The 26,598-nt window shown below is 36.5% G+C and overlaps 1 protein-coding gene and 1 long non-coding RNA gene across 7 annotated transcripts in view; one reads left to right on the top strand and one right to left on the bottom strand.

The window, feature by feature from the left end:
• Positions 1-26,598, top strand: part of CNKSR2 (connector enhancer of kinase suppressor of Ras 2) — a 255,489-nt gene that overhangs the window by 32,083 nt on the left and 196,808 nt on the right. For all 5 annotated transcript variants that reach the window (XM_087860268.1, XM_087860267.1, XM_045804992.2 and 2 more), the window contains exon 2: positions 18,504-18,667. In XM_087860268.1, the coding sequence (XP_087716394.1) occupies positions 18,504-18,667 (164 nt within the window). The remainder of the gene's footprint in view (positions 1-18,503; positions 18,668-26,598) is intronic.
• LOC123797216 (uncharacterized) overlaps positions 18,417-26,598 on the bottom strand; it is a 210,469-nt gene continuing 202,287 nt past the window's right edge. The window contains exons 3-4 of one of the 2 annotated variants that reach the window (XR_006780901.2): positions 23,336-23,409; positions 18,417-18,680 (exon numbers count right to left, since the gene is read on the bottom strand). This is a non-coding gene — a long non-coding RNA (uncharacterized LOC123797216). The remainder of the gene's footprint in view (positions 18,681-23,335; positions 23,410-26,598) is intronic. The other variant, XR_015723458.1, reaches the window with a different exon arrangement.

Below are 26,598 nucleotides of genomic sequence, written 5' to 3'. Positions count from 1 at the left end.
GAAAGTAATGAAATCAGCTCTTTTTAAATATAATACTTTCCTAGGATGACATGACTCAGTTTTGAATAGAAATGCAAGGTTCCATTTTGAATTCTTTACCTTTTTTTGGCTTACAGCTCTGGGAGGTCAGAATCAAGAGTGCTTTCTTCATAACTAGTGGTGCCCAAAACTTTCACAGGAACTTAAAGTTGCCTTTATCATTATTGAATGAATCACACTCTTCCAAAATTACTTTTAATCTGTGATGCTGTAACTAAAGAGAATGTGTTTCGTAGGAGGCTGCTGACAATGAAAAGTAATTGTAGGTTTTCTTGCATTGTTATATATTTTAGTATATTTCATGTTTTCTTTATTCGAATGTGAAATTCTTATTCACTCTAGGTTCCTTCAAAAATTTTTCCTTTTCTGGAATTAAGTAGCCTGCTGTTTAAAGTTATGAATAACAAACTATTGCCTTTGGGAAAGAAGCCGTTTTAACTCAACTGTAAAATTAAAACAGACAATATTAATCTTTCTCTTATACACTTGGAAATATCCACCAATATTTTTATATCTTTCACTAGCATTATTTGTAATGCTTATTACAATTAGTTTTACTTTTTATAACATTTGGAAAACAGTGAGGGAAATAGTTCTTAGTTTGTGGCTACTCAAGATGACTCTTGGTAAGTGCTTAGTTCCTTTCACAGGTTGATTTACAGCTGTCTGGAACACAGGTCTGTGTTGCAGTCAATGGTGGTATATTTATACATAGGCAAATCTTGAATCCCTTGAGGTCTTTCCATTGAAATTCACCAATGGAGAGACTTGAGATTGAATTGAAGTAAAAGCTTGATAAAAGATTGTTTGCACAGCTGCTTTCAGGCAGAGGCCTGAGTCTTACAGAAGGGGTGAGTGAATATGCTCTTGTTGTTCTAGCTCAGAAGTTTTGGGGTAGCAAATAAAATTTGCTAAAATTTGGCATAATAAAAAGTCATTATATGTGTTGGGGTTTTGCCCTTGCCCTAACCTCCCCAACCCCCACATTCTTTTTTTTCTTTCTTGGTCTCCTTTCCCTAGAAGAGCTCATTATTTATTCTTTGCGTCTTGTGAAGGTAATTTTTTAAAAACTGTCTTCTCATATCTAGTGATCTTAAATTATGTTTCATGTTAGACAGTTTTTAAATTCTGAGAACAGAGTGAAGATGATGTCCTTGTCTTTTTTTCTTCTTATAAACTTCTGTCTTTGTAATTACGCTTTTGAGCAGTAATTTCATCAGGAGAATCACAATGACATTAACCTCCATTAACTGTTGGATTGCCAACAATATGAATCTAGGATTAAATTATGACTTGGAACTTTGCAAATGTCATCTAAAAGTTAATTCTTAAATTTCTGGCAAGCACTTGCAATCTGCTAAGAAACAGATGTTATGGAGGTTAATTTGTGACTAAAGAAGCAATGTTGTCTCTGCAGTAGGAATGAGTGCAAGATTTTTTAAAAGTGGGCCTGTCACACTGTTAGACACAGTACTCGTCAAGGCCCTGAAGTCCTTCCTTACCCATTTTTTTCTGATTCGTATGTATGTATGTAGGACTTTTTCCCTCCTTTCTAATTTTCCAGTATTTCTGATTCTGACCCACGTGAAGGAATTTGTGGAGTCTGAAGGGAATACAGGGAAAGCAGTGCTTACTGATACCGTTGTCCAGTCTGGTAAAAGGAGAAACCACACTTTCTAACAGACTGTGATTGCATTAGAATGCTATCATAATGAAGGAGAATTTTACCGAGCAGAGAGGAATTATGAGCAATATTAGCAGATTCTCATATTTTAGGAGCTTAATGATACAGAACATGTGTTTGTATTGTTTGTGGTTTCTTTTCCTTTATTTTTGAAAAACTTCCACTGCACTCTTTTGTAATTGATAACAGTTGTTATGGATGAGACTAATTGTGCTCTTTTAGCCTGATGAATTTCTCCATGGACTTAACATTTTGAAAAATTAGGAAGTTTTCTAAATATACATCCTTAAAACATGCAATTAAAGATTTTTTTAAATAAGCATAATTACAATTAGTTTGGAATAGCCTTTTTTCTTTCCACTTAGTTAAAATAATACGTCTAGCTTATAGTGTGAGAAATTTGTTTCTTTGTGGTTTATAAATTTTTGATGAATATTAGTTGATCCTTGGATATCATTATAAATGTGTTTCCAAATTGGGACTGGTAAGCCCATGAAAAACATGACTAGATATTTTGCAACATAAACCTACTTGTGTATTATCAGTCATCATGATTGTCCTGTTTGATGAAGACCTCATCACTTGTCGAAAAAAATCAAGTCTCTTTCCGCCTCTGACAAGCATTGCTCTGGTAATGGCCATTGTTACTTGGGAGCTTGTTAGAAATACAAAATCTCAGGCCCCATGCCAGACCAACTGAATCAGAATCCGTATTTTTTTTAAAGATTTTTATTTCTTTATTTGAGAGAGAGAGAGAGCACACACGTGAGCAAGCAAGCGATCCAGTGTGCATGCCTGAGCACAAGTAGGGGCAGAGGGGGAGGGAGAGGGACAAGCCGACTCTGACCTAAGCTGAGCCAGGAGCCCAAGCCTAGCTCCATCTCAGGATCCTCAACTGACCGAGCCACCCAGGGGCTCCAAGAATCTACATTTTAATCAGAACCTCAGATGTTTTGTGTGCACATGAAATTTGAGAAGCAGTGAAAAACTGACATTGTTTTGAATTATAATTATTAGAATTATTTTGAAGCGGTCTCAGGAATATTAGGGGAAAAAGTCAGCCCCTCCAAGTAGCCTATTTCTCTAGGTCAAGTAAAATTTACATCATAGACTAATAAAAATTATTTGGCTTTTAATACAACTATATATGCTGTTACATACTGATTTCATGAAGGAAAATGAGTATGAAATTCAATACCACCTTATGTTTTCATTAGACAACCTAGAAATGGCTGTGGAATAAATGTAGGATTCTTTTTATCTTGAAAGTAAATCCTTATGAATACATTTTTCTTAAAGATTCATTTATTTTCGAGAGAGAGAGAGCACACATGTGCATGAGGACACACAGGGAGGAGGGGCAGAAGGAGAGGGAGAGAGAAAATCTCCAAGCAGACTCCCTGCTGAGCACGGAGCCTGCCTCTGGGTTTGATCCCACAACCCTGAGATCATGACCTGAGCCAAAATCAAGAGTTGGACACTCAACCCACCCAGGCGCCCCAAATTCTTATGAATACATTTTTGCTTTGTGTTAGGTCAAAATTCATACCTTTATTATAATTTTAATATTAAGTAAAACTAAGTGATATAAAAACATTAGATGGAAAATACATGTTGACTGAAAATTAAATTGAGCATAATATTTTAGAACCTGTTTTAGGAGGCATAAACATTTTAAAACACCTAAGGTTTCTTTTTTGTTGACCCTATGATATTATTGAGTAGTTAATAATGCTGACCTTGATTTAGAGTGGAAAAGTATGTATCTGTGTGCACATGTGTACGTGTGTGTGTGTGTGTGTGTGTGTAACAGTGAAGGAGGCTCCTAACAGCGGATATGAAACACTGAAAAAGATTTGTTTTGTATTAAGGGACAATCGTAGAAGAGGTGTTGAGATTAGGTTTAATAGTGGATGGTACCTTTTGTTCCTTCAGTTACTTTTATGCTGTAGTTTTCTTTTGTAGAAGTTATTTCAGTCAGAATTCATGAGTTGCATATGTCTGAATTAAAATGATCAGGTGTAACTTGTAAAAGCAGTTTCTATCTATTAGTATACTGTTTTCTAAAATCACCAATTTAAAAGATGTTTCTACCTTCTTTTCACATTTTCCTATTGATTTTTAAAGATTTTTTTAAATTAACATATAATGTATTATTTGTTTCAGGGGTACAGGTCTGTGATTCATCAGTCTTACTGATTTTCATTTGTCATTCAGGAGACAGGGGATTTAGTTTTAAACAGCATTGGTTCTGCTTGTAGGTTTTTTCCTAACCTTCTTTTACCAGGAAGGGAGTAAGAGTGGTGTAGATCAGCACAGAGGAATCACATGGGCAATAAAAGGACATGTTTGGGAAAGCTGTATGCTTCAACTCACATAGCTGAAATGGCAGACAAAGTGAAGATGCTGAGCAGAAAAAGGAGTTCTTGCCAAGGATGATCCTTCCTTTGGCAAAAGGCAAACTGGCCACAAGTCACTGTTCTACACATTGAAGCCAGAGAGCTTTTTAGAACACAAGTCTGAACACAACCTTCAATCATGCTGGCTTTTTTTTCATAATTATTTTTATTTAATGATGTTAATTTTTTAATGATATGTTAGTCACTATACAGTACATCATTAGCTTTTTCAGTGCCCCACACTCCATCCTGTCTCCTACCCCTGTGTCTTTGCTGTTTTCAGAGTCTAATGCTCTTCCCTCCCTCTTTGCCTTACTAACTCCCACTTCTCCATATCTCAATTCTTGCCACACTTTTCCCAGAAAACCTACTCTTGACCTATTCCATTTGGTCAAATCCCCCAATTATAGGCTTTTGGAACACCATGCACAGGTACCTTTCCTTCCCTTTGATTTGCTTGTGTGACTTTTTACTCACTGTACTTCTTTCCCAGTCAAGAGTAGCTCAGTGAAGGAAGAGACCATGTCTGTCTCTGCTCACTGTTTTATTCATACTCCCTAGATTAATGCTTATTTCATAACTAGGCATTTGATAAATATTTGTTGAGTGAATAAATGGAAGTCGATAACAGTAATTGCAAAAGCACTGGGGTAGAGATCCTGATATAGGGGACAGGAAGAGGGGAGGGATTCCATAGCTCAGCAAGCTAGCTGTAAGATTTGAAAGTCACGTAGAGGTCTGTGCTGTGGTGGAAGTATAAGGAATGGACAGTTACTGAATTAGGAAGCTGGTTTAAATCTGAAGAAATCATGAGTACAAGGAAAGACAGGGGCTGAGATAAACCAAGATTAGATGTGTCTCCAGAAGAAAAGTTGGGTCAGGAAGTTTTCCCCTTTTCAATGGCACGACTCCAGGGCTGTCCCCACCACCAATTCTATATCCTCCCACCCCATACGAGAGACAGCCCCCTTCTTCCCATGGGCATATCCTCCCTGTAGGAAGGGACTCTGTCCCAGCATTCAGACAAGTATGACTGATTAATTCTTTGTACTACTATTCCTTCCAATTTATCTGGATGGCATTTGAATACAGAATTCTCTTTTTCCCCTCTTGGTGTATTTAATGTATGATTTTTTATAAAATCTAAAATTGACACATTGCTGAAAAAATTTTTTGGCATGTTTTAACGTTCAACAATGTTGTTTAGATATTAAATGAAAACAGTAAAAAAAAGATGGCAGCTGTATTAATAAGTCCCATTGTGATCCCACTGACATTGTGATTAGGCAATGCATGCTCTACAACTAAGCCAGCCAGGCGCCCTTAGGCAAATTATTTTTCATGATGAATTAGCTTGGGTGAGATATCATATTGATCAGTTTCATGTAAGATTTACTGAATTTAGTAAATCATTGGTTTTGATGGTTTCTTCATAGTCAATAAAAAGGAAAGTTGGGTTTCTGTTAAAGAAATTTGATTACACCTGGACATAGCACATATAATCCTATATAAAATAGTAATTTATACCTGTGGTGTTCATAATACCTAAGTCTAAGTAAAATTTGAAAGTAGGAAATTAAGCTATTTAATTAACTTATATTTTTCTCATTGTGGTAAAATATTAATAGCTTACTATTTTTACCATTAAAATTTTAATTATAAAGTACACATAACATTGAATTTATTATCAATACTTTTCAAGTGTATAGTTCAGTGATGTTTAAGTGTATTCACATTGTTGTGCTACCGTCACCACCTTCTATCCACAGAACTCTCTTCATCTTGCAAAACCGAAACTCTGTACCCATTAAACACTAACTCCCCATTTCCCCTGGCAACCACCATTCTACTTTATGCCTTTATGAATTCCAGGTACCTCATGTAAGTGAAATCATACACTATTTGCCTTTTTTTGTGACTTATTATTTCAGTTAGTATAACGACTTCACGGTTCGTCTGTGTTACAGCATGTGTGAAAATTTTCTAACTTTTTAAGACTGAATAATATTCCATTATATCTATATACACACACATACACACTATGTGTCGTTTGTCCATTCATCTGTCTGTGGACACTTGGGGTGATTCCTTTTGGCTGTTGTGAATAATGCTGCTGTGAACATGGGTGTACAGATATGTTTCCAAGACCTTGCTTTCAGTTCTTTTGGATATATATCCAGAACTGGAATTGCTGGATCATATGGTAGTTCTGTTTTTAAATTTTTGTTTTAAGTAACTATACCATACTGTTTTTTTATAGCAGCTGCACCATTTTACATTCCCACTAACACTGTATAAGAGTTCCAGTCTATTCACCTCCTTGCTAATGCTTGTTATTTTCTGGAGTATTTTTTTGGGGGGGGCATATTTGTTGTTGTTTGGATAGTAGCCATCCTAATGGGTGTGAGGTGGTATCTCATTATGATTTTGACTTGCATTTCCTTAATGATTAGTGATGTTGAGCATCTTTTCATGGGCTTATTGGTCATCTGTATATCTTCTTTGGAGAAATATCTACATAAGATTTTTTGCCATTTTTAGTTGAGTTTGTTTTCATTGCTGTTGAAATTAAATTACAGGAATTCTTAATGTATTCTCAATCCCATGTCAGATTTATGATTTGCAAATATTTTTTCCCATTCTGTGGGTTGCCTTTTTCTCTGTTTGTTAAAGATTTTATTAATTAATTTATTTGTTTATTTATTTATTTATTTATTTGACACAGAGAGAGAGTGAGTACGAGCAGGGGGGAGCGGCAGGCAGAGGGATAGGGAGAAGCAGGCTCCCTGCTGAGCAAGGAGCCCAATGTGGGGCTCCGTCCCAGGACCTGAGCCGAAGGCAGATGCTTCACTGACTGAGCTACCCAAGTGCCCCCTTTTTCTCTGTTTATAGTGTCCTTTACTGGACAAAAGTTTTTAACTTTGATAAAGTCCATTTTATCTATTTCGTTTGTTTCCTGTGATGTACTTTTTAAAGTCAAAATCTATAAACACGCTTTTCAAGATATGAAGTATGGCAGGGGCGCCCAGGTGGCTCAGTCATTAAGCGTCTGCCTTCAGCTCCGGTCATGGTCCCAGGGTCCTGGGATCGAGCCCTGCATCAGGCTCCCTGCTCTGTGGGAGCCTACTTCTTCCTCTCCCACTGTCCCTGCTTGTGTTCCCTCTCTTGCTGGCTGTCTCTCTCTGTCAAATAAATAAATAAAATCTTTTTTAAAAAAAGATATGAAGTATGGCAATATGTGTCTTTCATTTTATTTTATATTTTTATAGGTAGGCTCCATGCCCAACGTGGGGCTTGAATTCATGACCCTGAGATCAGGAGTCACATGCTCCGCCAACCGAACCAGCCGGTACCCCAGGAGTCTTTCATTTTAAATTGTCATTATATTGAATAAACATATAGTATGCATTTCCAAAACATTTTAGGCACCTTTTGACAAACTATCAGTTTTCCAAGATAATTCAAATACAACTCACCTATTTATTTCTTACCATTATGTAAGAAAAATCCTGCTAGCTATTTTCTCCATAGAATTATAACCTCTGTTGACAAATTGTAACCTCTTTAAAGCCAGTAAATACAAATATTTTTTATGATAAGTTGTTATTTGGTATACAATATAATATGATTTTGGGGAAAAATATATTTCAGCATTGCTGTAAGAAGTACTCCAATGGGAACTTGTGGTTGTATTTATTGAAACTGTTTATTGAAGGCAGTGTTCATTATATCACACAAGGATTTTTTTCCCTTAAGAAATCTTTTTTTCTGGTTTTAGGATCAGGAATAGATGAGTTTCTCTGAAAAACTGGCTTGCTTTTATCTAATGAATGTTTTTAACTATGTACCTAATGCTGTTTTCATCTTTATCAGCTTCTAGGTAATTCACAGCCAATGTTCTAGCTCTTCCCACACTTTAGCAAGTGTCATGTTCTTCATTGGTATGAATTTCTTATATTACCATTATTTCTGGCTCCAATTTTATGACTAATGGTATTTTCCTTTATAGTTTTCTCACCTACTTTTAATTTGTGTTACCTTTCTGAATTGTGCATGGGTGGGTATACAAACAACAAATTTAAATCCATTTTGATACAAAATGTAATTTAAATACATGTTCTTTTTTATTTTTTTTAAGATTTTATTTATTTATTTGACAGAGAGGCAGCGAGAGAGGGAACACAAGCAGGGGGAGTGGGAGAGGGAGAAGCAGGCTTCCTGCTGAGCTGGGAGCCCGATGCGATGTGGGGCTCGATCCCAGGACCCTGGGATCATGACCTGAGTCGAAGGCAGATGCTTAACGACTGAGCCACCCAGGTGCCCCTAAACACATGTTCTTTAAAACAATGTATTTAAAGTTTTAAATGGAAAATGAAAAAATATTTTTGGCATAGCATCTTTTGGTATGGTACAGATGATCAGTTTGGGAACAGTCCTTTTGAGGATTGAAAACAACCCTTTCCACCCTTCACCAACTTACTCTAATTTAGTTTAGGCTTTAAGGGCAGGGATTTGGAGTCAGATGAACTTGAGTTTAGACTTTGCCTTTCTGTTTATTAAGCTGTGGGATCCTGGGTATGATCTCCAAATCTCTATTTTTTATCTGTAAAATCAAGATAACAATATGTAATTCATAAGATTGTTCTAAGGATTAAATGAGAAAATATTTGTGAAGTGCTTGAAACAGTGCTTGGCACATGGTGAGCACAAAAAATAAATGAAAGGTATTATTGTTGATCAGCATCAATTCTTCCATTTGGAAATAATGGAAGATTGTTGCCAGCTTAGCATTTTTCTAAAAAAATCAGGACACAGTAAATAAGAAAAGACCCAGAAGAAAATTGTCCTTCTTTTCTCTATTTTATTTGGTTTGATTAGGAATCCTCATGAAAAGAAATCATATACTATTTGTTATAGAGCAACCGCTTGCTTGTTGGAAAAGGGCAACTGAAGGGTTCAGTGACATCTAAAAACCGTATGCAGTGCTGCTCCTTTCATTCGTTTTAATGCAGCCTCAGATCAGATGTCAACTGGGTACTGTACACTGTGTTCAATTCATCCGGGTATATTAGTGTGGAATTCGGTCCTTGGTAGTTTTTTTTAGAGTGGAGGAGGGGCAGAGGGAGAGGGACAGAGAATCTCAAGCAGGTGACACGCCCAGCATGAGCCCAATGTGGGGCTTGATCTCATCATGACCTGAGCCGAAATCAAGAGTCGGACGCTTGACTGACTGAGCCACCCAGGCCCCCCAGTCCTTGGTAGTTTTAAATGATTTCTTTTATGTAGGTTTGGAAGAGTATGATTTTATTAGCCACTGTCCTATGTTATCCCTTCTTCATTTTAGTAACTGTATGCTTCAGTCAAGCTCCATTTACTTTTTTGCTAATGTATAAATCCGCTTTATTGTTAAGATATATTTTTTCAGTCTTGAGATAGTCTGATGTAGTCAAAATAAATTGAACTTCAGAATCCTCTGGGCCTAGGTTTTAATCCTTGCTCTGCCAGTCAGTTACTTACCGTGTAGATTTAGGAAGCTACTTAATTTCACAAAGGTTTTGTTCCTTCATGTCTAAAATTGATATAACAAGAGTCCCTTTGACCTGACATGACAGGTCCTATCCACTCTCCAGTCTTCACCAATACCACATAATCTCCCCAAAAAAATATTCCACATGCAAGCCCTCCACTTTCTCACCCATCAACTCTATGTCCTGTCTGACTTCTATTTCTATCATTATAATATTCTCTGGTTAAAGTCACAGATAACTCCTAATTGTCAAATTCAGAGTGGGCTTTGAACTGTAGTAATCTGACCCATAGATTGGAGTTTTTTTTGTTTTTTGTTTTTGTTTTGCTTTGTTTTGTTTTTTGGTTTTTGGTTTTTTTTTTTTTACCACAGTCCTTTACTGCCAGTCTTGAAACATTTTCTTCCATTGGCTTCCATGACACCACCCTTTCTTCATTTTTTTTTTCATTGCTCTCTAGCTGCACTTAGTTTTCTTTGTAGGTTTGCCTGTAACAAGCCTTTCCATTTTGGGGTTCTTAAAGTTCAGTTCTAAATCCTCTTTTTGCTCTACTCATTTCCCCTATTTTGTCTCAGTAACACTCATGGCTTCAATTTTCTACCTAGATACCAGGGACTTTCAAATATATTTCTCCAGAGCAGACCATTATTTTTGACTGACTACTCAACATTGCTACCTCAAAGGAACTGTAATCTCAGTATGTCCAGAAGAGAGCCAGCTACCCTAAACTACTTCTGCGGTGTTTTCATTGTCTCTGAATAATGCCACCATTAATCCATTTCTGTAATCCAGAAATATAGGCATCATCTTCCTTTCCATGGCCAGCCCTCCATCACATCTAATCCAGCATCAACTCCTGCATGTTTTGTCTTCTTTCCAGTCTTCTCTTCCTTTCCTGCCATCATTCTTGGGCAGATTACTAGCATTTGATAAATACATTATTTCAAATGTCACCCAACCTGCCTGCCTCTCTTGGCAGCCTCCAATTCATTTACTATACTACAGCTGGAGTAGTGTTCACAAAACACAGAACACTTTTAATGCTGTCTCTTTCAAATCCTTTGATACCTTCTCATTGCTCTTGGGTCACACTGCATCATCTTGCCCCTGGCCTGTCACTCTAACCCTATCCTGTTCCATTCTTTTATCTCTGTATTTCAGTCACACAAAATTCTTTCAGTTTTTCCAATGTACGGTGTTCCTTTTTGTAGCACAGGGTCTTTGCATATGTTGTTTCTTTTGCCTGCATTGTTCACTCCTCCTCTTTGCCTACTTAACAATCTTTAAGCTTACGAATCATAATGTAATCATCGATTCCTCAAGTAAGTCTTCCATTCCTGACTTGTCATCTCAGCATAGTTTCTCACAGCACGTCATTTTTTCCTTCATAACAGTTACTGTGGCCTGTATTTATACATCTGTTTTGTCAATTAAATGATTAATGGTCATCTTCAGTATTATATAAACTCCATAAAGTCAATGGCCATGTCAGTCTTTGCTCAGCATTTGATTCCCAGTGCTTAGCACATAGTAATCACCTCTGTAAATATCGATTAAATGAAGGACTGACTGATTATGTATCAGATGCCCTCTGTGCTCAGTGCTGTATGAAGGAGTCAGTGATGCTACCCTTCAGGGTTCCCTAATCTGTTGGGGGAATAAGACGCTAATACAAAGATTATAACAAAACAGCATGAGTAATAAGTACCATAGGTGTAAAATCCATAGATACAAAGAGAAGAGAAATCCATCTGATTTAATGATCAAGACCTGACAGGATTTCAATAACTAAATATGTAGAATATGTAAATATTATTCTGGGTAATAGGAATAATTACATTAAGGAAATAGTTGAGTTGTTCAATTTGGATACAGCATACAATATATGAACGTGTAAGAGAGAATGTCAGAAAAGTAGTTTGGGGCCTGAATTTGGAGGTTCTTGAATGCTGGAATGAAAGATGTAAGGCTTAGATGGCCTTAAGCTTCCTTACACATACCAAAAGAAAAAAAAAAAGATTATCTATTAAGTTGTAAAATAAAAGACATCACTAATCTCTAGGTTTGCAACTAATTCCTTATGCTTGGTCTACCTGCGATTCTTACTAAAGTCATTTTTCTGTTAATAAAATATTCTTAGCAAAGACTGTGAAGACTTGCAAAGAAATAAATAGTTTCGGTGTTACTTAAAACTATGTGAAATGGACTGTTAATTTGAGGGAGAAAATGTTATCTTTGAAAAATGTTGTATATGGATTCTTAAGTATATAATAGCTTTAAGCTTCATGATAAAACCAGTCTTTGTTTACTGAACATGTCATTAAAATCATTTTAGACTTTGTTTTTAGAAATTAAAAGATGAAAGTGCAGAATAATTGCATAATATTTAGAGTTTATTTTATGTTTACTTTAAAAGAATTTAAAAGATTGTAAGCGGGGCACCTGGGTGGCTCATTTGGTTAAGTGTCTGCCTTTGTTCTGCTCAGGTCATGATCTCAGGGGCCTCGGATCCAGCCCCTTGTCAGGCTCCCTGCTCAGCTGGGAGTTTGCTTCTCCCTCTGCCTCTGCCACCTGCCCCCCCAAACCGTGCTCTCTCTCTCTTTCTGTCTCTCTCTCAAATAAATAAAGAAAATCTTAAAAAAAAAAAAAATCTTGTCAGCTGTCCTAAAAATCACTTTGAGAAAAAATGCTTGTCCAGCTGCTTTACCACATTCTGGATACAAAACTTTAAAAATTAAAAATTATAAAACCATTCAAACATTGTTTTGTGTGATGTGCATTTTAAGGTTGCTATGTCAGATTACCATGTATCACTATTTTAAAACTGAGCAGTTTTAAGGACTTGATAGTATGTCCGTGGGTTACTTGGTCCTCATTAGTTGACCTTGATATAGTGTATCACTGGATATGTTTCAAGGACTTTTTGGTGAATATTCTGATTTGATATGTCATAACAAAAACTTAATTTTTATGTAATCAAATATATCTGTCTTTTTCTTTACGGTTTCTGGCTCTGGTTTGATACAAAACCTAGATTTTTTTCTCTTTTTATTTTTTTAACATTAAATCTTGAATCTGTTAGGTGGTTGGCACTGTCTCCAGGTTTTAGTGCTGATTAAGTTTTCTTCTTTACTTTTGCTTTCTTTTGGTCATTTTGTACAGAGGGGAGTTTTAAACCAGATATTTCTTGGAAATTCATTTTGAAGTTGCCTAGCATTTAAAATCTACTCTCGTTTAAAATGAAGAACTAGAAACAGATTGTAAGAAAGCTGAATGATTTTGTGAAATGGAACAGTTGCATATTGTTACCCAGTCAAGATTTTTTTTAGTCTCTTAAAGACAACATTAAATTGTTAGAGAAAAAAAGTAGGTCTGAGAAGAGGAGAAAGGATGACGATCAGTGTAGTGAGGCTTGGGCTTCTTAGAAGTCTTCCAAAGACCACAGGCAGTGATTGGTTTTCTAATGCATCAGTCTACACACATTGTATCCTATACAGCTTCTTAGGGAGAATTCTGTTTATAGCCTTTCATCTCTGTCAATCAGCAGAGCAAAGGAGTCTTTTCATAGGTAGTTGAATGCATTAGTGTACACTGCTCCAAACTTAGTAGGCGCTTAACAAATAGTTGCTGAATGGAATGCTGGAAACACTGTTCTCTGGTCTGGGTCTTTTATATCAAACACCATGAGAAAACATTAGAAGGAAAATTTTTCAATGAAATTTTGAGTTTAATAGTATTTTCCAAATGTTTGTTGCCTGTAATTCATTTGTAACTAAAAAATTTTTTTTAAATTAACAGAATAAAATGGAGTTTTTCGGTGTTAGAGTTGTAACCGTTTTAACACGTGTATAGAATTATATCACCAGCACACCACAGTCATGATACAAAACAGTTTTATCAACCCCAGAAAAACTCCCTCCTGCTGCTTAGCCTCTTCACATTCCCAATCCCTGGCAACTACTAATCTGTTTTCTGTTGCTATAGTTTTGCCTTTTTTCAGTATGTAGTATAAATGGAATCATTCAATAACTTCTTTCAGAGTTGCCATTTTCACTTAGCATAATACCTTTGAGATCCATCCACATTGTGTGTATATCAATAGATCCCTTTTTATTGCTGAGTAGTATTTCATGGTATGGATACCCCACAGTTGGTCATTCTTGTTCACGTTGTTTCTCAGTCGTTAAAACAGACACTGCCTTTTTTGTTGTTGTTGGAATTCAGAATTGTGTAGTGGCATAGATGTTTTTGAAGAAAACTTTTCCTTATTATTTTTTTGGTTGAACAAAATATAAACTAGAATATAATCAAAAGCACAGCAAAGAGTTAAATACACTTTTACTTACTAGGTAAGAGTGATGGGCAGCTCATCTCTGAATTAAAGCAAGAATTTATAAGGCTATATCATCCAAGAGCTATATGGAAATTGTTAAACAGGGGCACCTGGGTGGCTCAGTTGTTAAGTGTCTGCCTTCGGCTCGGGTCATGATCCCAGGGTCCTGGGATCGAGCCCTGCATCGGGCTCCCTGCTCTGCTGGGAGCCTGCTTCTTCCTCTCCCACTCCCCTGCTTGTGTTCCCTCCCTCGCTGGCTGTCTCTCTCTCTCTCTGTCAAATAAATAAAATCTTAAAAAAAAGAAATTGTTAAACAAATTTTTAACTACATAGGTTCTAGAGTAAAATCTCATTTTTCTAGAATACTTCAGGAATTTGTTTTATTAAATATTCTGGGTATCTGTTAAATAGTTTATATAATTACATAGGTTAGCCAATAATTAGAATACAGTAAAGTCATTTAGTGCCAAAATGCTATTGAATGTGACTTCATCCTTTTCAGATGGCTTAGGAAGTATCACAGGATCTTAAATAGGAATTATCTTTGCTAGATCATTTATCGTTATATATTATCCTGTGCATAGAAGAAAAGCATTTTTATAGGAGCTTTCTGGCTGTTTGTAACATAGAAAATGCTTTTATTGTCTATAGTGTTGTTGCAGTTAATACACAAATGCCAACTGACAATAACATACAAGACCTCTTCCCCCAAAAAAGCCTTAAAAATTAAAAAAAAAAGATTTTTGAATTTTAACCTCTTGGCAGGAAGACTCCTTGACATTTTTGAATTGGGAAATGGCTTGATCAAAGAGTGTTTTTAGAGATCCGACAGTGATAGACTGGACAGACTGATGCCAGGGGGGAGCAGATGGGCATCAGGGCAGGCTGTACAGCATGAGTAAGCTAGTGACAATGAGATCAGAAATGAAAGGACATAGAAAAAGAAAGAGCTATTTTGAATGAAGAAATTATGTTCCTCACTAACTGACAGGATAAGAGATTAAATTGGGGAATCATCTAAGATGGTTCTGAGACTAGAAAAATGGTGGTAGAAATAGAGAAATAACTTGCTTAGGGAGAATGAGATTGTAAATGAGACAGTTGAGTCTGGTGTGATTTTGGTCATTGGTGATCTTGGAAAAAAGCAGTGTCAGTGAAATAAGGGGACTGAAAACTACATTAAAATTAAGACCTTCTGCCTTGAATTATCATTCATGTACTGAGTCCAGCAAAAGAATATCGGATTAATATGTGTTCATTTTAATTTCCTGACCTTTTTTTGCAGAAGGGACAGAGGTCCTCACAAATCGTCATTTGTTGATCTTTGTTCTCATAGTAAATAGTGACAATAGAACTCTAACAAATGAATTTAAATTTTTATTTTTTGCTTTAAATATCATAGTGTTCTGTTTATAGATAAGAGCACATGTATTATGTATAAAATGGTGTATAAAGTAAAATTTCCTGGAGTAGGGATAGAGTCATCTTCTTAATACCATTTTAAGTGGGTTTTTAAGATTTTGAACATTAGGGCACCTGGGTGGCTCAGTTGGTTAAGCATCCCACTCTTGGTTTCAGCTCAGGTCATGTTCTCCCAGTCCTGGGATCCAGCCCTAAGCCAGGCTCCGCACTCTGCACTGAGTTTCAGATTCTTTCTCCCTCCGCCTGTACCTCTCCCCGCTCACACATGGTCTCTCTCTCTCTCAAATAAATAAATAAAATCTTTTTTTAAAAAGAGATTTTGAACATTAAATATAATAATTTGCACGTTTCATAACTACTTCCACTTATAGTGGCTTAATTTATTTTACTCCATCTTTTGTAATACTGTTGATTTACTGGAAATCTGTGCATCCTTAGGACGTCTCTCAAATGTCATCATTTTGTGAATGTTTCATTATTTTTGGAACATCTTTCTAGATCCATGATTATGTTCATTCCTCTTCCTTGCAGATGGTGGAAAGCAGTATAATTCACTGAAAAAGTCAGAGACACATGTCATAGTAATGATTTCAAGACTTCTTTTTAATTGTTTTAAGGCATGGTTTTAGACAAAATAATGCATATAGTTTGTTTAATGTTTTCTTTTGACAAAAGTGCACAATTTTCTTCATGATACATTTGTGTGGTTTTTAGAGTATGGATCAAAATTTATTTTCTGTATGGTTTCTTAATAATAGCAATTTGTAAGTGGAGGTTATAAACTTGACTTATAATAATTTAGAACATAGACCAACTTAGGGTAAAATTTGGTGGAAAGTAAAGAGATAATATATGCCACATTAGAGCTCTAAAAAAAAGAAGTAGGTAATAACACTTTTAAAATCTAGTGTATATTTGTTTCCATTTTATGTATTGAATAAATGTTACTGTGTTGAAGTCTAGTCATAATCACTAAAGAATTTCTCATTCTTGAAAATAGGACAGCTCTACTTTAAATAAAATAGTGTATGAGTGAGTGAGGCAGTTTTAATTGTTACGTGTATGCCGTGTAGATCCTAGAATCATGAAGTTGGGCCCTTAGCCAATATTATAATGTATTCACTTTTGTGATTTTTGTAGATGGCTTATTTGGATCATATTTTCTCTATATATACATTTGAGATGTTGATTTTGACCTTTCAGTCAAAAACAACAACTCTAAAATATTATAAGGTCATTTATTATTTATAATTCAGGTAAGAAAAAATGTATGTAAAAGCACCTTATAATTCATAAATATACGTACTGACACAGTGACATTATTATAATTTTATTATAATATCCTAGCTGTATATTTGCCATATATTTTACATTTTAAATACAGGAGCCAAGATACTTCCTCTATTATGGGGTAAGACACCTTGATAGTTAAATTAGGCAGCAATTAATGAGATCTCTCCCTTATTTCTCCTCCGCCACATATTATGTAACTTGTTCTGTAACCTTACTAATGATGCTGGTGGCATTGGTGCTCTCAAAGATCCTTTATCATTCCTTTACATAGAAGAATCATGAGAAAAATAACTCAATAGCGTTGTCTCCTATTATTCTGCAACGTATTAAGATATGAGTGCCTCAAAATGATATGTACCAAATGTTCTTTCCCTCCACTCTTATTTTTAGATTTAGCTCTTATTTAAAATGTTCCTGATTTTCTCTGACCAGGTGATATAGAATTACATGTCTGATTTGTTCATTTTGCACTTACTGAGCCCTACTCTGTGTTGGTCACTGTGCTGAGCCCTGGGTTTTCATTCAGAAGACACGGTCCCCAACTTCAAGGAATTTCCAAGCTATTTATTGGGCATAAAGAGATGGGAACAAAATATAATACAATGTGGGAATTGTAATGGAGGTCTATAGTGTAGAGTGGGAGATTGGGAAGTGTGGAGTGTGTCTGGAATGAGTCTGTATAGGAGGCAAGGTCTAGATCAGGAAGGGCCTTGAACACTATATAAAGGAGTTCAGATTTTATTCTGTCATAAATATGAGGAAACTGAAAAGCTTTAAGATAAAGAATGACATCAGAATTTTTATGTTGGGAGAGATGAATTGGAGGGGATAGTGACTTGCAGCAGGAAACCCATAAAACGCTTTAGTCTAGATGAGAGATCTTATGGCCCGATTTAAGATTAAGACCTTTTAGTTTTTGCTAATTGCCTCATTTTCTTGGTGCTCCTTACTTAAAAATCCAGAGAGAAGTAATCTTGTTAGTCCAGTTCACCATTTGTATCAGGTTATTTCATAGGCAGTTGAAGCTGACCCAATCTATAGCCTGGCTATTCACTTATGAAGTGCATTGAGTAATCTTGAAAAATGTATCCACTCTGGATTCCACTTTTGAATTTGGGTGAAATCTACATAATGTTAGTGGATTAGGGAGTACCGTTGCATAGGGAGTACATTTACATTGGGGTAAGGGGCTTGGCTCTGAAGGGAATAACAAACTAGAGGGGGAATACAGGATCAAAGAAATCAAGGAAAGGTTTTTGTTTTGTTTATTTTGTTTTTTAAGCTGGTAGAGGTTTGAATACAGGAGTCGGTGGCTAGGAAATGGTTGAAATAAAGAAAGCGTTTAATTTTTTTAATTGTCGAAGTAGTGTTAAGGTGGCAGAAGGCGGGATTCCAGAGCACAGGAAGATTGATTAGTCTTGTACAGGAAGGAAGGATAACTCTCCCTCTGCAGTGGGGTTAAAGAAGAAAGGAGGAGTGAAGTGTAGGTAAGTTTAGAAGTGGGGAGAACCTGCTTGTTAGCACACTTTATGAAATAAGCAGCAAAGAAAACTGCTTGAGAAATGAGGTAAAGATTTCTAATAATTGCTGAGGAAAATTCATATAGGAACCTAACAACTAGAGATATCATGAAGTGGTTTTTTTCCTCCTGCAGTCCATATATGGGTAGAAAAAAAGTGAATGATTGAACTAGTCGGAGTTGAAACAGACTAACTTGTGACTTGGTAGGCGTTAATGCTTATTTTATTTTTCTGTTTGTTTTGTTCAATTGTTTTTTCATTCTGGTCTTCCATATTTTTCTTCTGCAGGTCTTGATGACTGTTTGCAGCAGTATATTAAGAACTTCGAGAGGGAGAAGATCAGTGGAGACCAGCTGCTGCGCATTACGCATCAGGAGCTAGAAGATCTGGGGGTCAGCCGCATTGGCCATCAGGAATTGATCTTGGAAGCAGTTGACCTTCTGTGTGCACTGGTAAGGGCATTAACTGTTGGGAAGGGAAACTTGTATTATTTCCATTTAAAAATTTTTTTTTCTTTTTTTAGTTTCCTTCCTTCTTTTTCTTCTCTATTTAAAAATAATTTAAATGCAAGTAGGAAAAACTCCCCTACTTCTCAACTGACTGGAAGTGGTATTTTCCTCCTTTGTTAAATTTGATATATTATATAGTTCCAAATTAAAAATTAAAGAGGCTTATAACTCAACTGGTGACATTACATTTAGTTACTTCAGAAACTTGTGTTAGTGTTTTCACAGCATCATTTGGGGTATACAATTGTATACAATCACTTATAAAGTCCATTCTCTTCCAAAAGTTTTAATTTAGTAACATAAATATTAAGAAATCCTATTTTAGAAAAATCATCCTTAAAATAATCAAATTATTTGAATGTTCTAAATGTACACAACCAATAAAAATTGAATATTATACATTATATGGTTACTTTTGTCAACATACAAGAGAAATCAGTGTCAAAATAATCTTGCAAGATTCTGATAATACATTAAATATTCCTAAAGGAACATAGATTTTTTTTTTCCACGTTAGGTAATATGACACCTGATTGGTTTTAAATTCTTACAAATATTTGTTAGGGGGCTAGAGCTACAATGAGATAAATACATCAGTCTTGTAATATAATAATCTGTGATTTAAATTTGGCTCAGTTACTGACACTTGTAGGCAAGTAATTTCATCATAACCCTGGTTTGTTTGTTTGTTTATTATTTTTATTGTTTTAAGATTTATTTTATTTATTTATTTGAGAGAGGGAGAAGAGGGGGACAGAAGGAAAGGGAGAGAAGCAAGCTCCCACTGAGCATGGAGCCTGATGCATGGCTCGATCTCACAACTCTGAGATTGTGGCCCGAGCTGAAATCAAGAGTCAGGCACTTAACCGACTGAGCAACCCAGTAGTTCCAATTTGGTTTTTTAATATAAAATGGAGATAATAACAATTGCCTCTTGGAGGTGTTGTGAAAAGCAAATGAGATGGTGTTTGTGTGGTGCCTGATTCAGTGCCTGGCACACAGTAGGTATTCAATAAGTAGTTAACCATTAAGATGATGATAATTAATAAGAAATGACTAGATAATTATATATAATTCAAGAATCAGTTAATATACTCAGAACTTGTGTGTCAGATGTAAGATGTAGTTCCTGCCTTCTTGAAAAGCCTATGGGGGGGAGTGACACACAAATTACCACAGTACTGTAGTATAATTACTAAAATAAAAGTATGAACTAAGTATTATGGGGGCACAGAAGAGAAAATAACTAGCTTTGACTATGACAGATGGGTTCATATTGCAAAAGAGGTGATATTTAAGGAACCTAGAGGAGGATGAGCATGTGTTTGGAAGAACAAGAAGGAAAGGCATTTCATGTAGATAAAACAATGCATACACAGGCACACAGAATAAAGAGCATGCCTGGTGGGTTTGAACAATGGTTAAGCTATTTTAGATGACAAAAATACATTGGAAACAGTGGCAGAAAATTAGGCTTTAAGAGATAGAATAGGCGCAGACTATAAAGTACCTAAACATCATGATAAGAGATTTGTACTTTCTAGTGTGGATATTGGAGAACCATGTAGGAATGATCAAATATTTGTTTTAAAAAGGTAACTGATGGTATTAAAAAGGAAAGAATAGAGTGGGTATAATCTGAAGACCAGATGAACAATTTGGAAATGTTTTATTTTTTTAAAGATTTTACTTATTTATTTATTTAAGAAAGAGCAAGACAGAGAGAAAGAGAGAGCATGAGATAGGAGAGGGTCAGAGGGAGAAGCAGACTCCCTCCTGAGTAGGGAGCCTGATGCAGGGCTCAATCCTGGGACTCCGGGATCATGTCCTGAGCCTAATGCAGACGCTTAACTGACTGAGCCACCCAGGTGCCCCAGAAATCTTTTAAATAATCTACTTAGGCTATGAGTAGGGCTTGAACTAAGGATGAACACTAATAGAGAAGATCTGATGAATATGAGGGTTAAGATAAAGGGGAAGAGTTGAGAAAGATTCCATGTTTTCTAGCTGCAGAGATAGAGTAGATAATTTTGCAATAATGGGCAATAGTAGCAAGAATAGATTTAGGTCGGAATATAAATTGAGCTTTAGATTCATTGAATTTGAGGTGTCTCTGAGTTATCCAGAAAGAGATACTCATCAAACAGTTGAACATATGAATTTGGAACTTGAGAAGTAGCTGATTTGGGAGTCTCCAGAATATAAGGATTGAATCCATAGAGAGAGAAATCACCCAGGGAGGGACTCAGCTCCGCACTGGGGCTGGGAAGGAAGAAGAGACTGCAGAGGAGGCTATGGAGTGGTCAGAGAAATGTGAAGACAGCTTCAAAAGCATTGTCACAAAAGCAATGGGGAGTGTTATTTTCACTAAGGAACATCAATAATATCATCAAATTTCTCTAAAAGCCAATAAGATAGGCAAGGAAAAATGACCTGACTGAGGGGTACCTGGCTGGATCACTTGGTAGAGGATGAGACTCTTGATCCTCAGGGTCATGAGTTCAAGCCCCATGTTGGGCGTGGAGCTTACTTTAAAAAAAAAAAAAATAGACCTGTCTGAAAGCACTTTATAAAGAAGAATACAATCTGAAACCAGATTGTTTGAATATTACCTCCCATTTACACATCTCAATCTTAAACTTGTCATTTCCTCAAAAAGACATTCTCTGATTATTCCGGAACTCACCATTCGTGGAGGTTAGCTCCTTACTGTTATTCTTTTAACCTCATCTCATTTTGTAGTTATATATTTATATGTGTATTTATCAGTTTAATGTCTGTTTCTTCTGCTAGACTGTAAGCTATGTGGGAAATGTAACTATGCTTATTAAATACCTAGTGTGTAGTACAGATGCCTGGCAATAGTGGATGCTGAATAAACAGTTTTTGAAAGTAGTATTGTATAAGTCTTACATGTTTTTCATGTGATAGTTTGGGAATCTTCTTATTTCCCTATTCCTGACATCAGAGAAATCAGTTTAGAATAGACCACATACTTGAAGCACTCTATCCCTTACCAGAATCAGATCATAGAAGTCATGCCAGGTATAAGAGATAGTACTCAAGGTAAGGGAGGATCCTCAGTGTTTTTGCATACTAGTCTCCAAATCTGAGTCAGTGTGGCGGTGAAGGTGCAACAGAAGTGGCTTGGAGATGGGCACATGATCTAGCAGTCTTCTATTTGCCTCATCTTTTTTTTTTTTTTTTTTAAGAGAGCGAGAGAGCGGGGAGGGGCAGAAGGAGAGGGAGAGAGAGAATCTTAGGCAGGCTTCATGCCCAGCACGGATCCCGACGTGGGGCTCAATCTCATGACCCTGAGATCATACCTGAGCTGAAATCAAGAGTTGAATGCTTAACCAACTGAGCCACCCAGGTGCCCCTATTTGCCACATCTTTTATAACAGTAAGTAGTTGGGTGTGTCAGAGTTTAAAGTTCAGGGTGTTATGTCTCATAAGCAGGACTCCTCAGAGATAAACCACTTATGTGCTGGAATTTGAGCTGTCAGTTTGAAGAAGGAAATAAGATTGATGATTACAGTGCTACAAATAGTCTGAACCTCCAGGCTTTGGAGTTTGGCCCATGAACAGTCTCGGCTGACCTAAACTTACTTAGAAAGATGGCATGAGAGGTATATGTCTAGACCATTTCAGTGTTCTCACCATAGAGCTATGGTAAATCTTTTCACATGCTGAGTTTTAATTCCTCCACAGTTCTGTGTTTAAGCACCATAGTGTTGCATGGTTTTCTTGGGGAAAAACATATTAAATTAATTCTTTCTGTGTTTTTTCAGCAATAAATTGGTCTCATTCCCCAAAAAGGCCAAATATTAACTTCCCTTGTACCACTTCCTAATGACTATACATTTGCAAGTTAGAAGTGCAGATATCTTCCATTTTATGCAGTGGATATTTTCCACTGACTATCAAGTGAATTTCTGAGCAATAAATTCTGATTTACTTCTACATACCATTATAAAATTAGGAGGAAAGATCCTTCATCAGCAAGCTGAGTTGACTAGACCAGGAGGTCTGCTGTTGGGAATGGTGTATTGAGTATTATCTCTTTGAAACTTGAATGTCTCTACTGGCTTTCTACTTTTTTCCTTACATCTGTTTTTATTTCTTCTTTTAACAATTATATGTTCATACTCAAACAGTGATACTACAGGAATTACAAAGATGAAAAAGGCATGGTCTGTGCTGTTAAGGTGTATACAGTCCAGTAAAGAAGACAATAGTCATTAAAAGATTATACAGATTTAAAGAAAATCCCGGGGGAGTGCAGAAGGAAATGATGAACACTACTGTGGGGATCCAGGAAGTGTAGGTGGGATTTGCATTAGGACTTTCAAGATGAGTAGATGTTTGCCAGACAAAAAGTTGGGGAAAAGTTATCTAGGCAGAAGAAATATCATGTGTAGAGACAGAATTGTGAAAGAATATGAAGTGTTCACAGAAAATGACAGTTTTGATTTGGCTGGTGCAGAGTGGGAAGTGATAGGAAGAAAGGCAACTTATGTTTTGTATCACATCATAATTTTTTGCTTAGATTTTTTATGCTCTCTGCCCAATGCTTAGTACATAGAAGATATTAAATTAATGTTATCTTACCGAGTGAAGTTCTCTGCTTTTTCCCAGAGAACTATAATTTTTTTCTCTTGCCTCTGACTCTGAAGTTTCTGTTCCTAGTATAAGGAAGATGCAGAAAAATTATCAAATTCCTCTGTTTCTTTCAAGCTATGGAATATTTTCATCTGCCTTATTTTAAAGTTAGTACTGATGGGGAATAAATGTTATGGCAGTTGATGAAAATCAAAGGTTTATTTAGTAACTTGTTCATTCATGCGACATATATATATATATTTTTAAACACATTTCTTTTTTTTAAGATTTTATTTATTTATTTGACAGAAAGAGAGATAGCCAGCGAGAGAGGGAACACAAGCAGGGGGAGTGGGAGAGGAAGAAGCAGGCCTCCCAGCGGAGGAGGCTGATGTGGGGCTTGATGCTATAACCCTGGGATCATGCCCTGAGCTGAAGGCAGACACTTAACGACTGAGCCACCCCGGTGCCCCATGCGACATATATTTAAGCACCAACTATATTGTTTGTACCATATTATTCTAGAAAGAAGTAAGCTATTCATGATTTGGAGGTGTGTTAACTCTTTCCTGCTGTTAGTCTATCAGTAGAGAGTACAGTATATTAACTGAAATAGTAAAGCATAAATAAAATATATAGTTCAATATATAGCCCTTAATTCATGCTCTGACAATACACCTTGTTATTGGGAACTATAAGTGAATTATTTATGACAGGATAAGAACAGTTTTCATTCTATTTTTCATGTACTTTTCATATAATAGGTATTTTGCATGAAAATTGAGATGTCTGCAGTTGCTAGGATTTGTTTCTTTGCAACATAATTGCTTGGTTCATTCATCTCAAAATAATTCATTTCTAAAAAATATTCATTAAAACAGTCTTTTTACGACTCGCTTATATTTATAAAGCAAAGTATTATAAAACCTAAACACCTGCTACATGATGCAATCAAATTAAGAGCTCTGAATAAAATAGCATTGACATTGTAAAATATGTGGTGCCAATATTGAATATTTTGTTAAGTGTTTTGAGAATTCGCCAGTAGTGAGGATACAGCCAACTTGATCTTCTAAAATGTTAAGTGTATGCTTCATTTCTTTCTTGTGCTTTTGCACGCATGTAATTAAACCAGAAGAACAGTATGAATTTAGCACCAATTATTTAAGAATAGACTGGCTATATTGAATCAGTGTAGCCACAGCTGGTTCCTGGCAGACATATATGTAAGCAAATAGGTAACATACAAGACAAAATAGCTAACTACATTTCATGTCTAAGCTTTTGTTTTCTTGATGTAGTTCTTTCTATATTAGTAGTAATGCATATTTGTCCCATGCATATCCAGTACAAAGGAATTCTGTAATGAATGAATCTGCACTTTTTAAAAGTTGAAGGAATAGGTAGGAGAGGAAGATGGTGGCAGAATGGAAGGACCCTAGGCTTCTCTCATCCCACAAATGCAACTAGATAACTAATCAGTCATGCTAAATACCTCAGAAATAGACCAAAAAGGGTACAGAACAAGCTCCACAACTAAAGGAGGAGAAGAGGCCACATCAAAGAAGGCAGGAAATGTGAAGACGTGGTTTAGCTGCAGAGGGGAGGGAGCTATGGTCCCAGAGAAGGGCTATAGAGAGAGGAGCACACAAGAGAACACACAAGGAAAACATTTCCCCAAAGCCATTGGCTTGGAAAACAAGAGGGGCTGAATTTTTTGAGTTCCTGCAGCCATCAGGGCTTAAAGTCTAGAGTTTTAAAGGTCAGCGGGCTTGACTGGGATGGAGCCCTGAGGGCACTGCACTACTCCTGAGGAGAAGGCAGAAAACAGGCAAACAACCTGGGGGAAGACAGCCTGGAATTAGCAGTTTGAAGAATGCCTGGGGCTGACAGGGGAGAAATTATTCACTCAGAGTGCATCCCTGAGAGGCAGCTTTCACAGAGACATTTCTCTCCCTGGGAACAGAGGAGCTGGCTAGTGCCATTTCCCTCCCCCACCTCGCAGCAGGGACACTGGCTGCCTAACTTGCTTACACCAAGCCCCACCCCCCTGCTCTCTGAAAGGACTGCCCTTCTCAGTCAAGTTTGCCTCAGTTCCAGCGCAGCGGGACCCTCCCACAGAAGACCAGCACAAATCCCTACCCACATCGACTGAGGCCCAGACAAGAGAGTCCTGCAGGGCCTCAGTTCTGGTGGAGCTGGTATCAGGTCTCATTTGACTAGCAGACCAGGGCACACCTAGTTAAAATTCTTCGTATTCAGGCTGGGGACTAAACACTGCCCACAGCAGGCAAGGAGAGCCTCTGCAGACAACTGACCTGAAGGATAGAACAGCTAAAACACAACATTAGAGCACATGCAGCACACAGCAGAGACACGCCCTGTTGTTAAAATGTCTATTCTTCTCAAAGCAATCTACACATTTAATGCAATCTATCAAAATACCAACAGCATTTTTCACAGAACTAGAACAAACGATCCTAAAATGTGTATGGAGCCACAAAAGACCCTGAATAGCCAGAGCAGTCCTGAAAAAGAAAAGCAAAGCTAGAGGCATCACAATTCCAGACTTCAAGTTATATTACAAAGCTATAGTCATCAAGACAGTACGGTACTGGCACATAAACAGACACGTAGATCAATGGAACAGAATAGAAAACCCAGAAGTAAACCCACAACTGTATGGTCAGTTAATCTTTGACAAAGCAGGAAAAGAATATCCAATGGGAAAAAAAGATAGTCTCTTCAACAAATAATGTTGGGAAAACTGAACAGCAACATGCAAAATAATGAAACTGGACTACTTGCGTACACCATACACACAAATAAATTCAAAATGGATTAAACACCCAAATGTGAGACCTGAAACCGTAAAAAAACCTAGAGGAGAACATAGGTAATAACCTCTTTGACATCAGCCATAGCAACTTCTTTATAGTTACGTCTCCTGAGGCAAAGGAAAGAAAAGGAAAAATAAACTATTGGGACTTCATCAAGATAAAAAGCTTCTGCACAGCAAAAGATACTATCAACAAACTAAAAGGCAACCTACAGAATCTGAGGAAATAATTGCAAATGACATATCTGACAAAGGGTTAGTATCCAAAACATATAAAGAAATTATAAAACTCAACACTCAAAAAACAATCCAATCAAAAAATGGGCAGAAGACATGAACAGACATTTCTCCACAGAAGACATCCAGATGGCCAACAGACACATGAAAAAATGCTCAACATCATTGATCATCAGGGAAATGCAAATCAAAACTA

Source organism: Ursus americanus, chromosome X (assembly GCF_024610735.1).
Source record: "Ursus americanus isolate L20-20 chromosome X, mUrsAme1.1.p, whole genome shotgun sequence".
In the NCBI taxonomy this organism is placed as follows: domain Eukaryota; kingdom Metazoa; phylum Chordata; class Mammalia; order Carnivora; family Ursidae; genus Ursus; species Ursus americanus.
The sequence above is the reverse complement of the archived record's forward strand: the minus strand, read 5'-3'. Positions and strand labels throughout refer to the sequence as shown.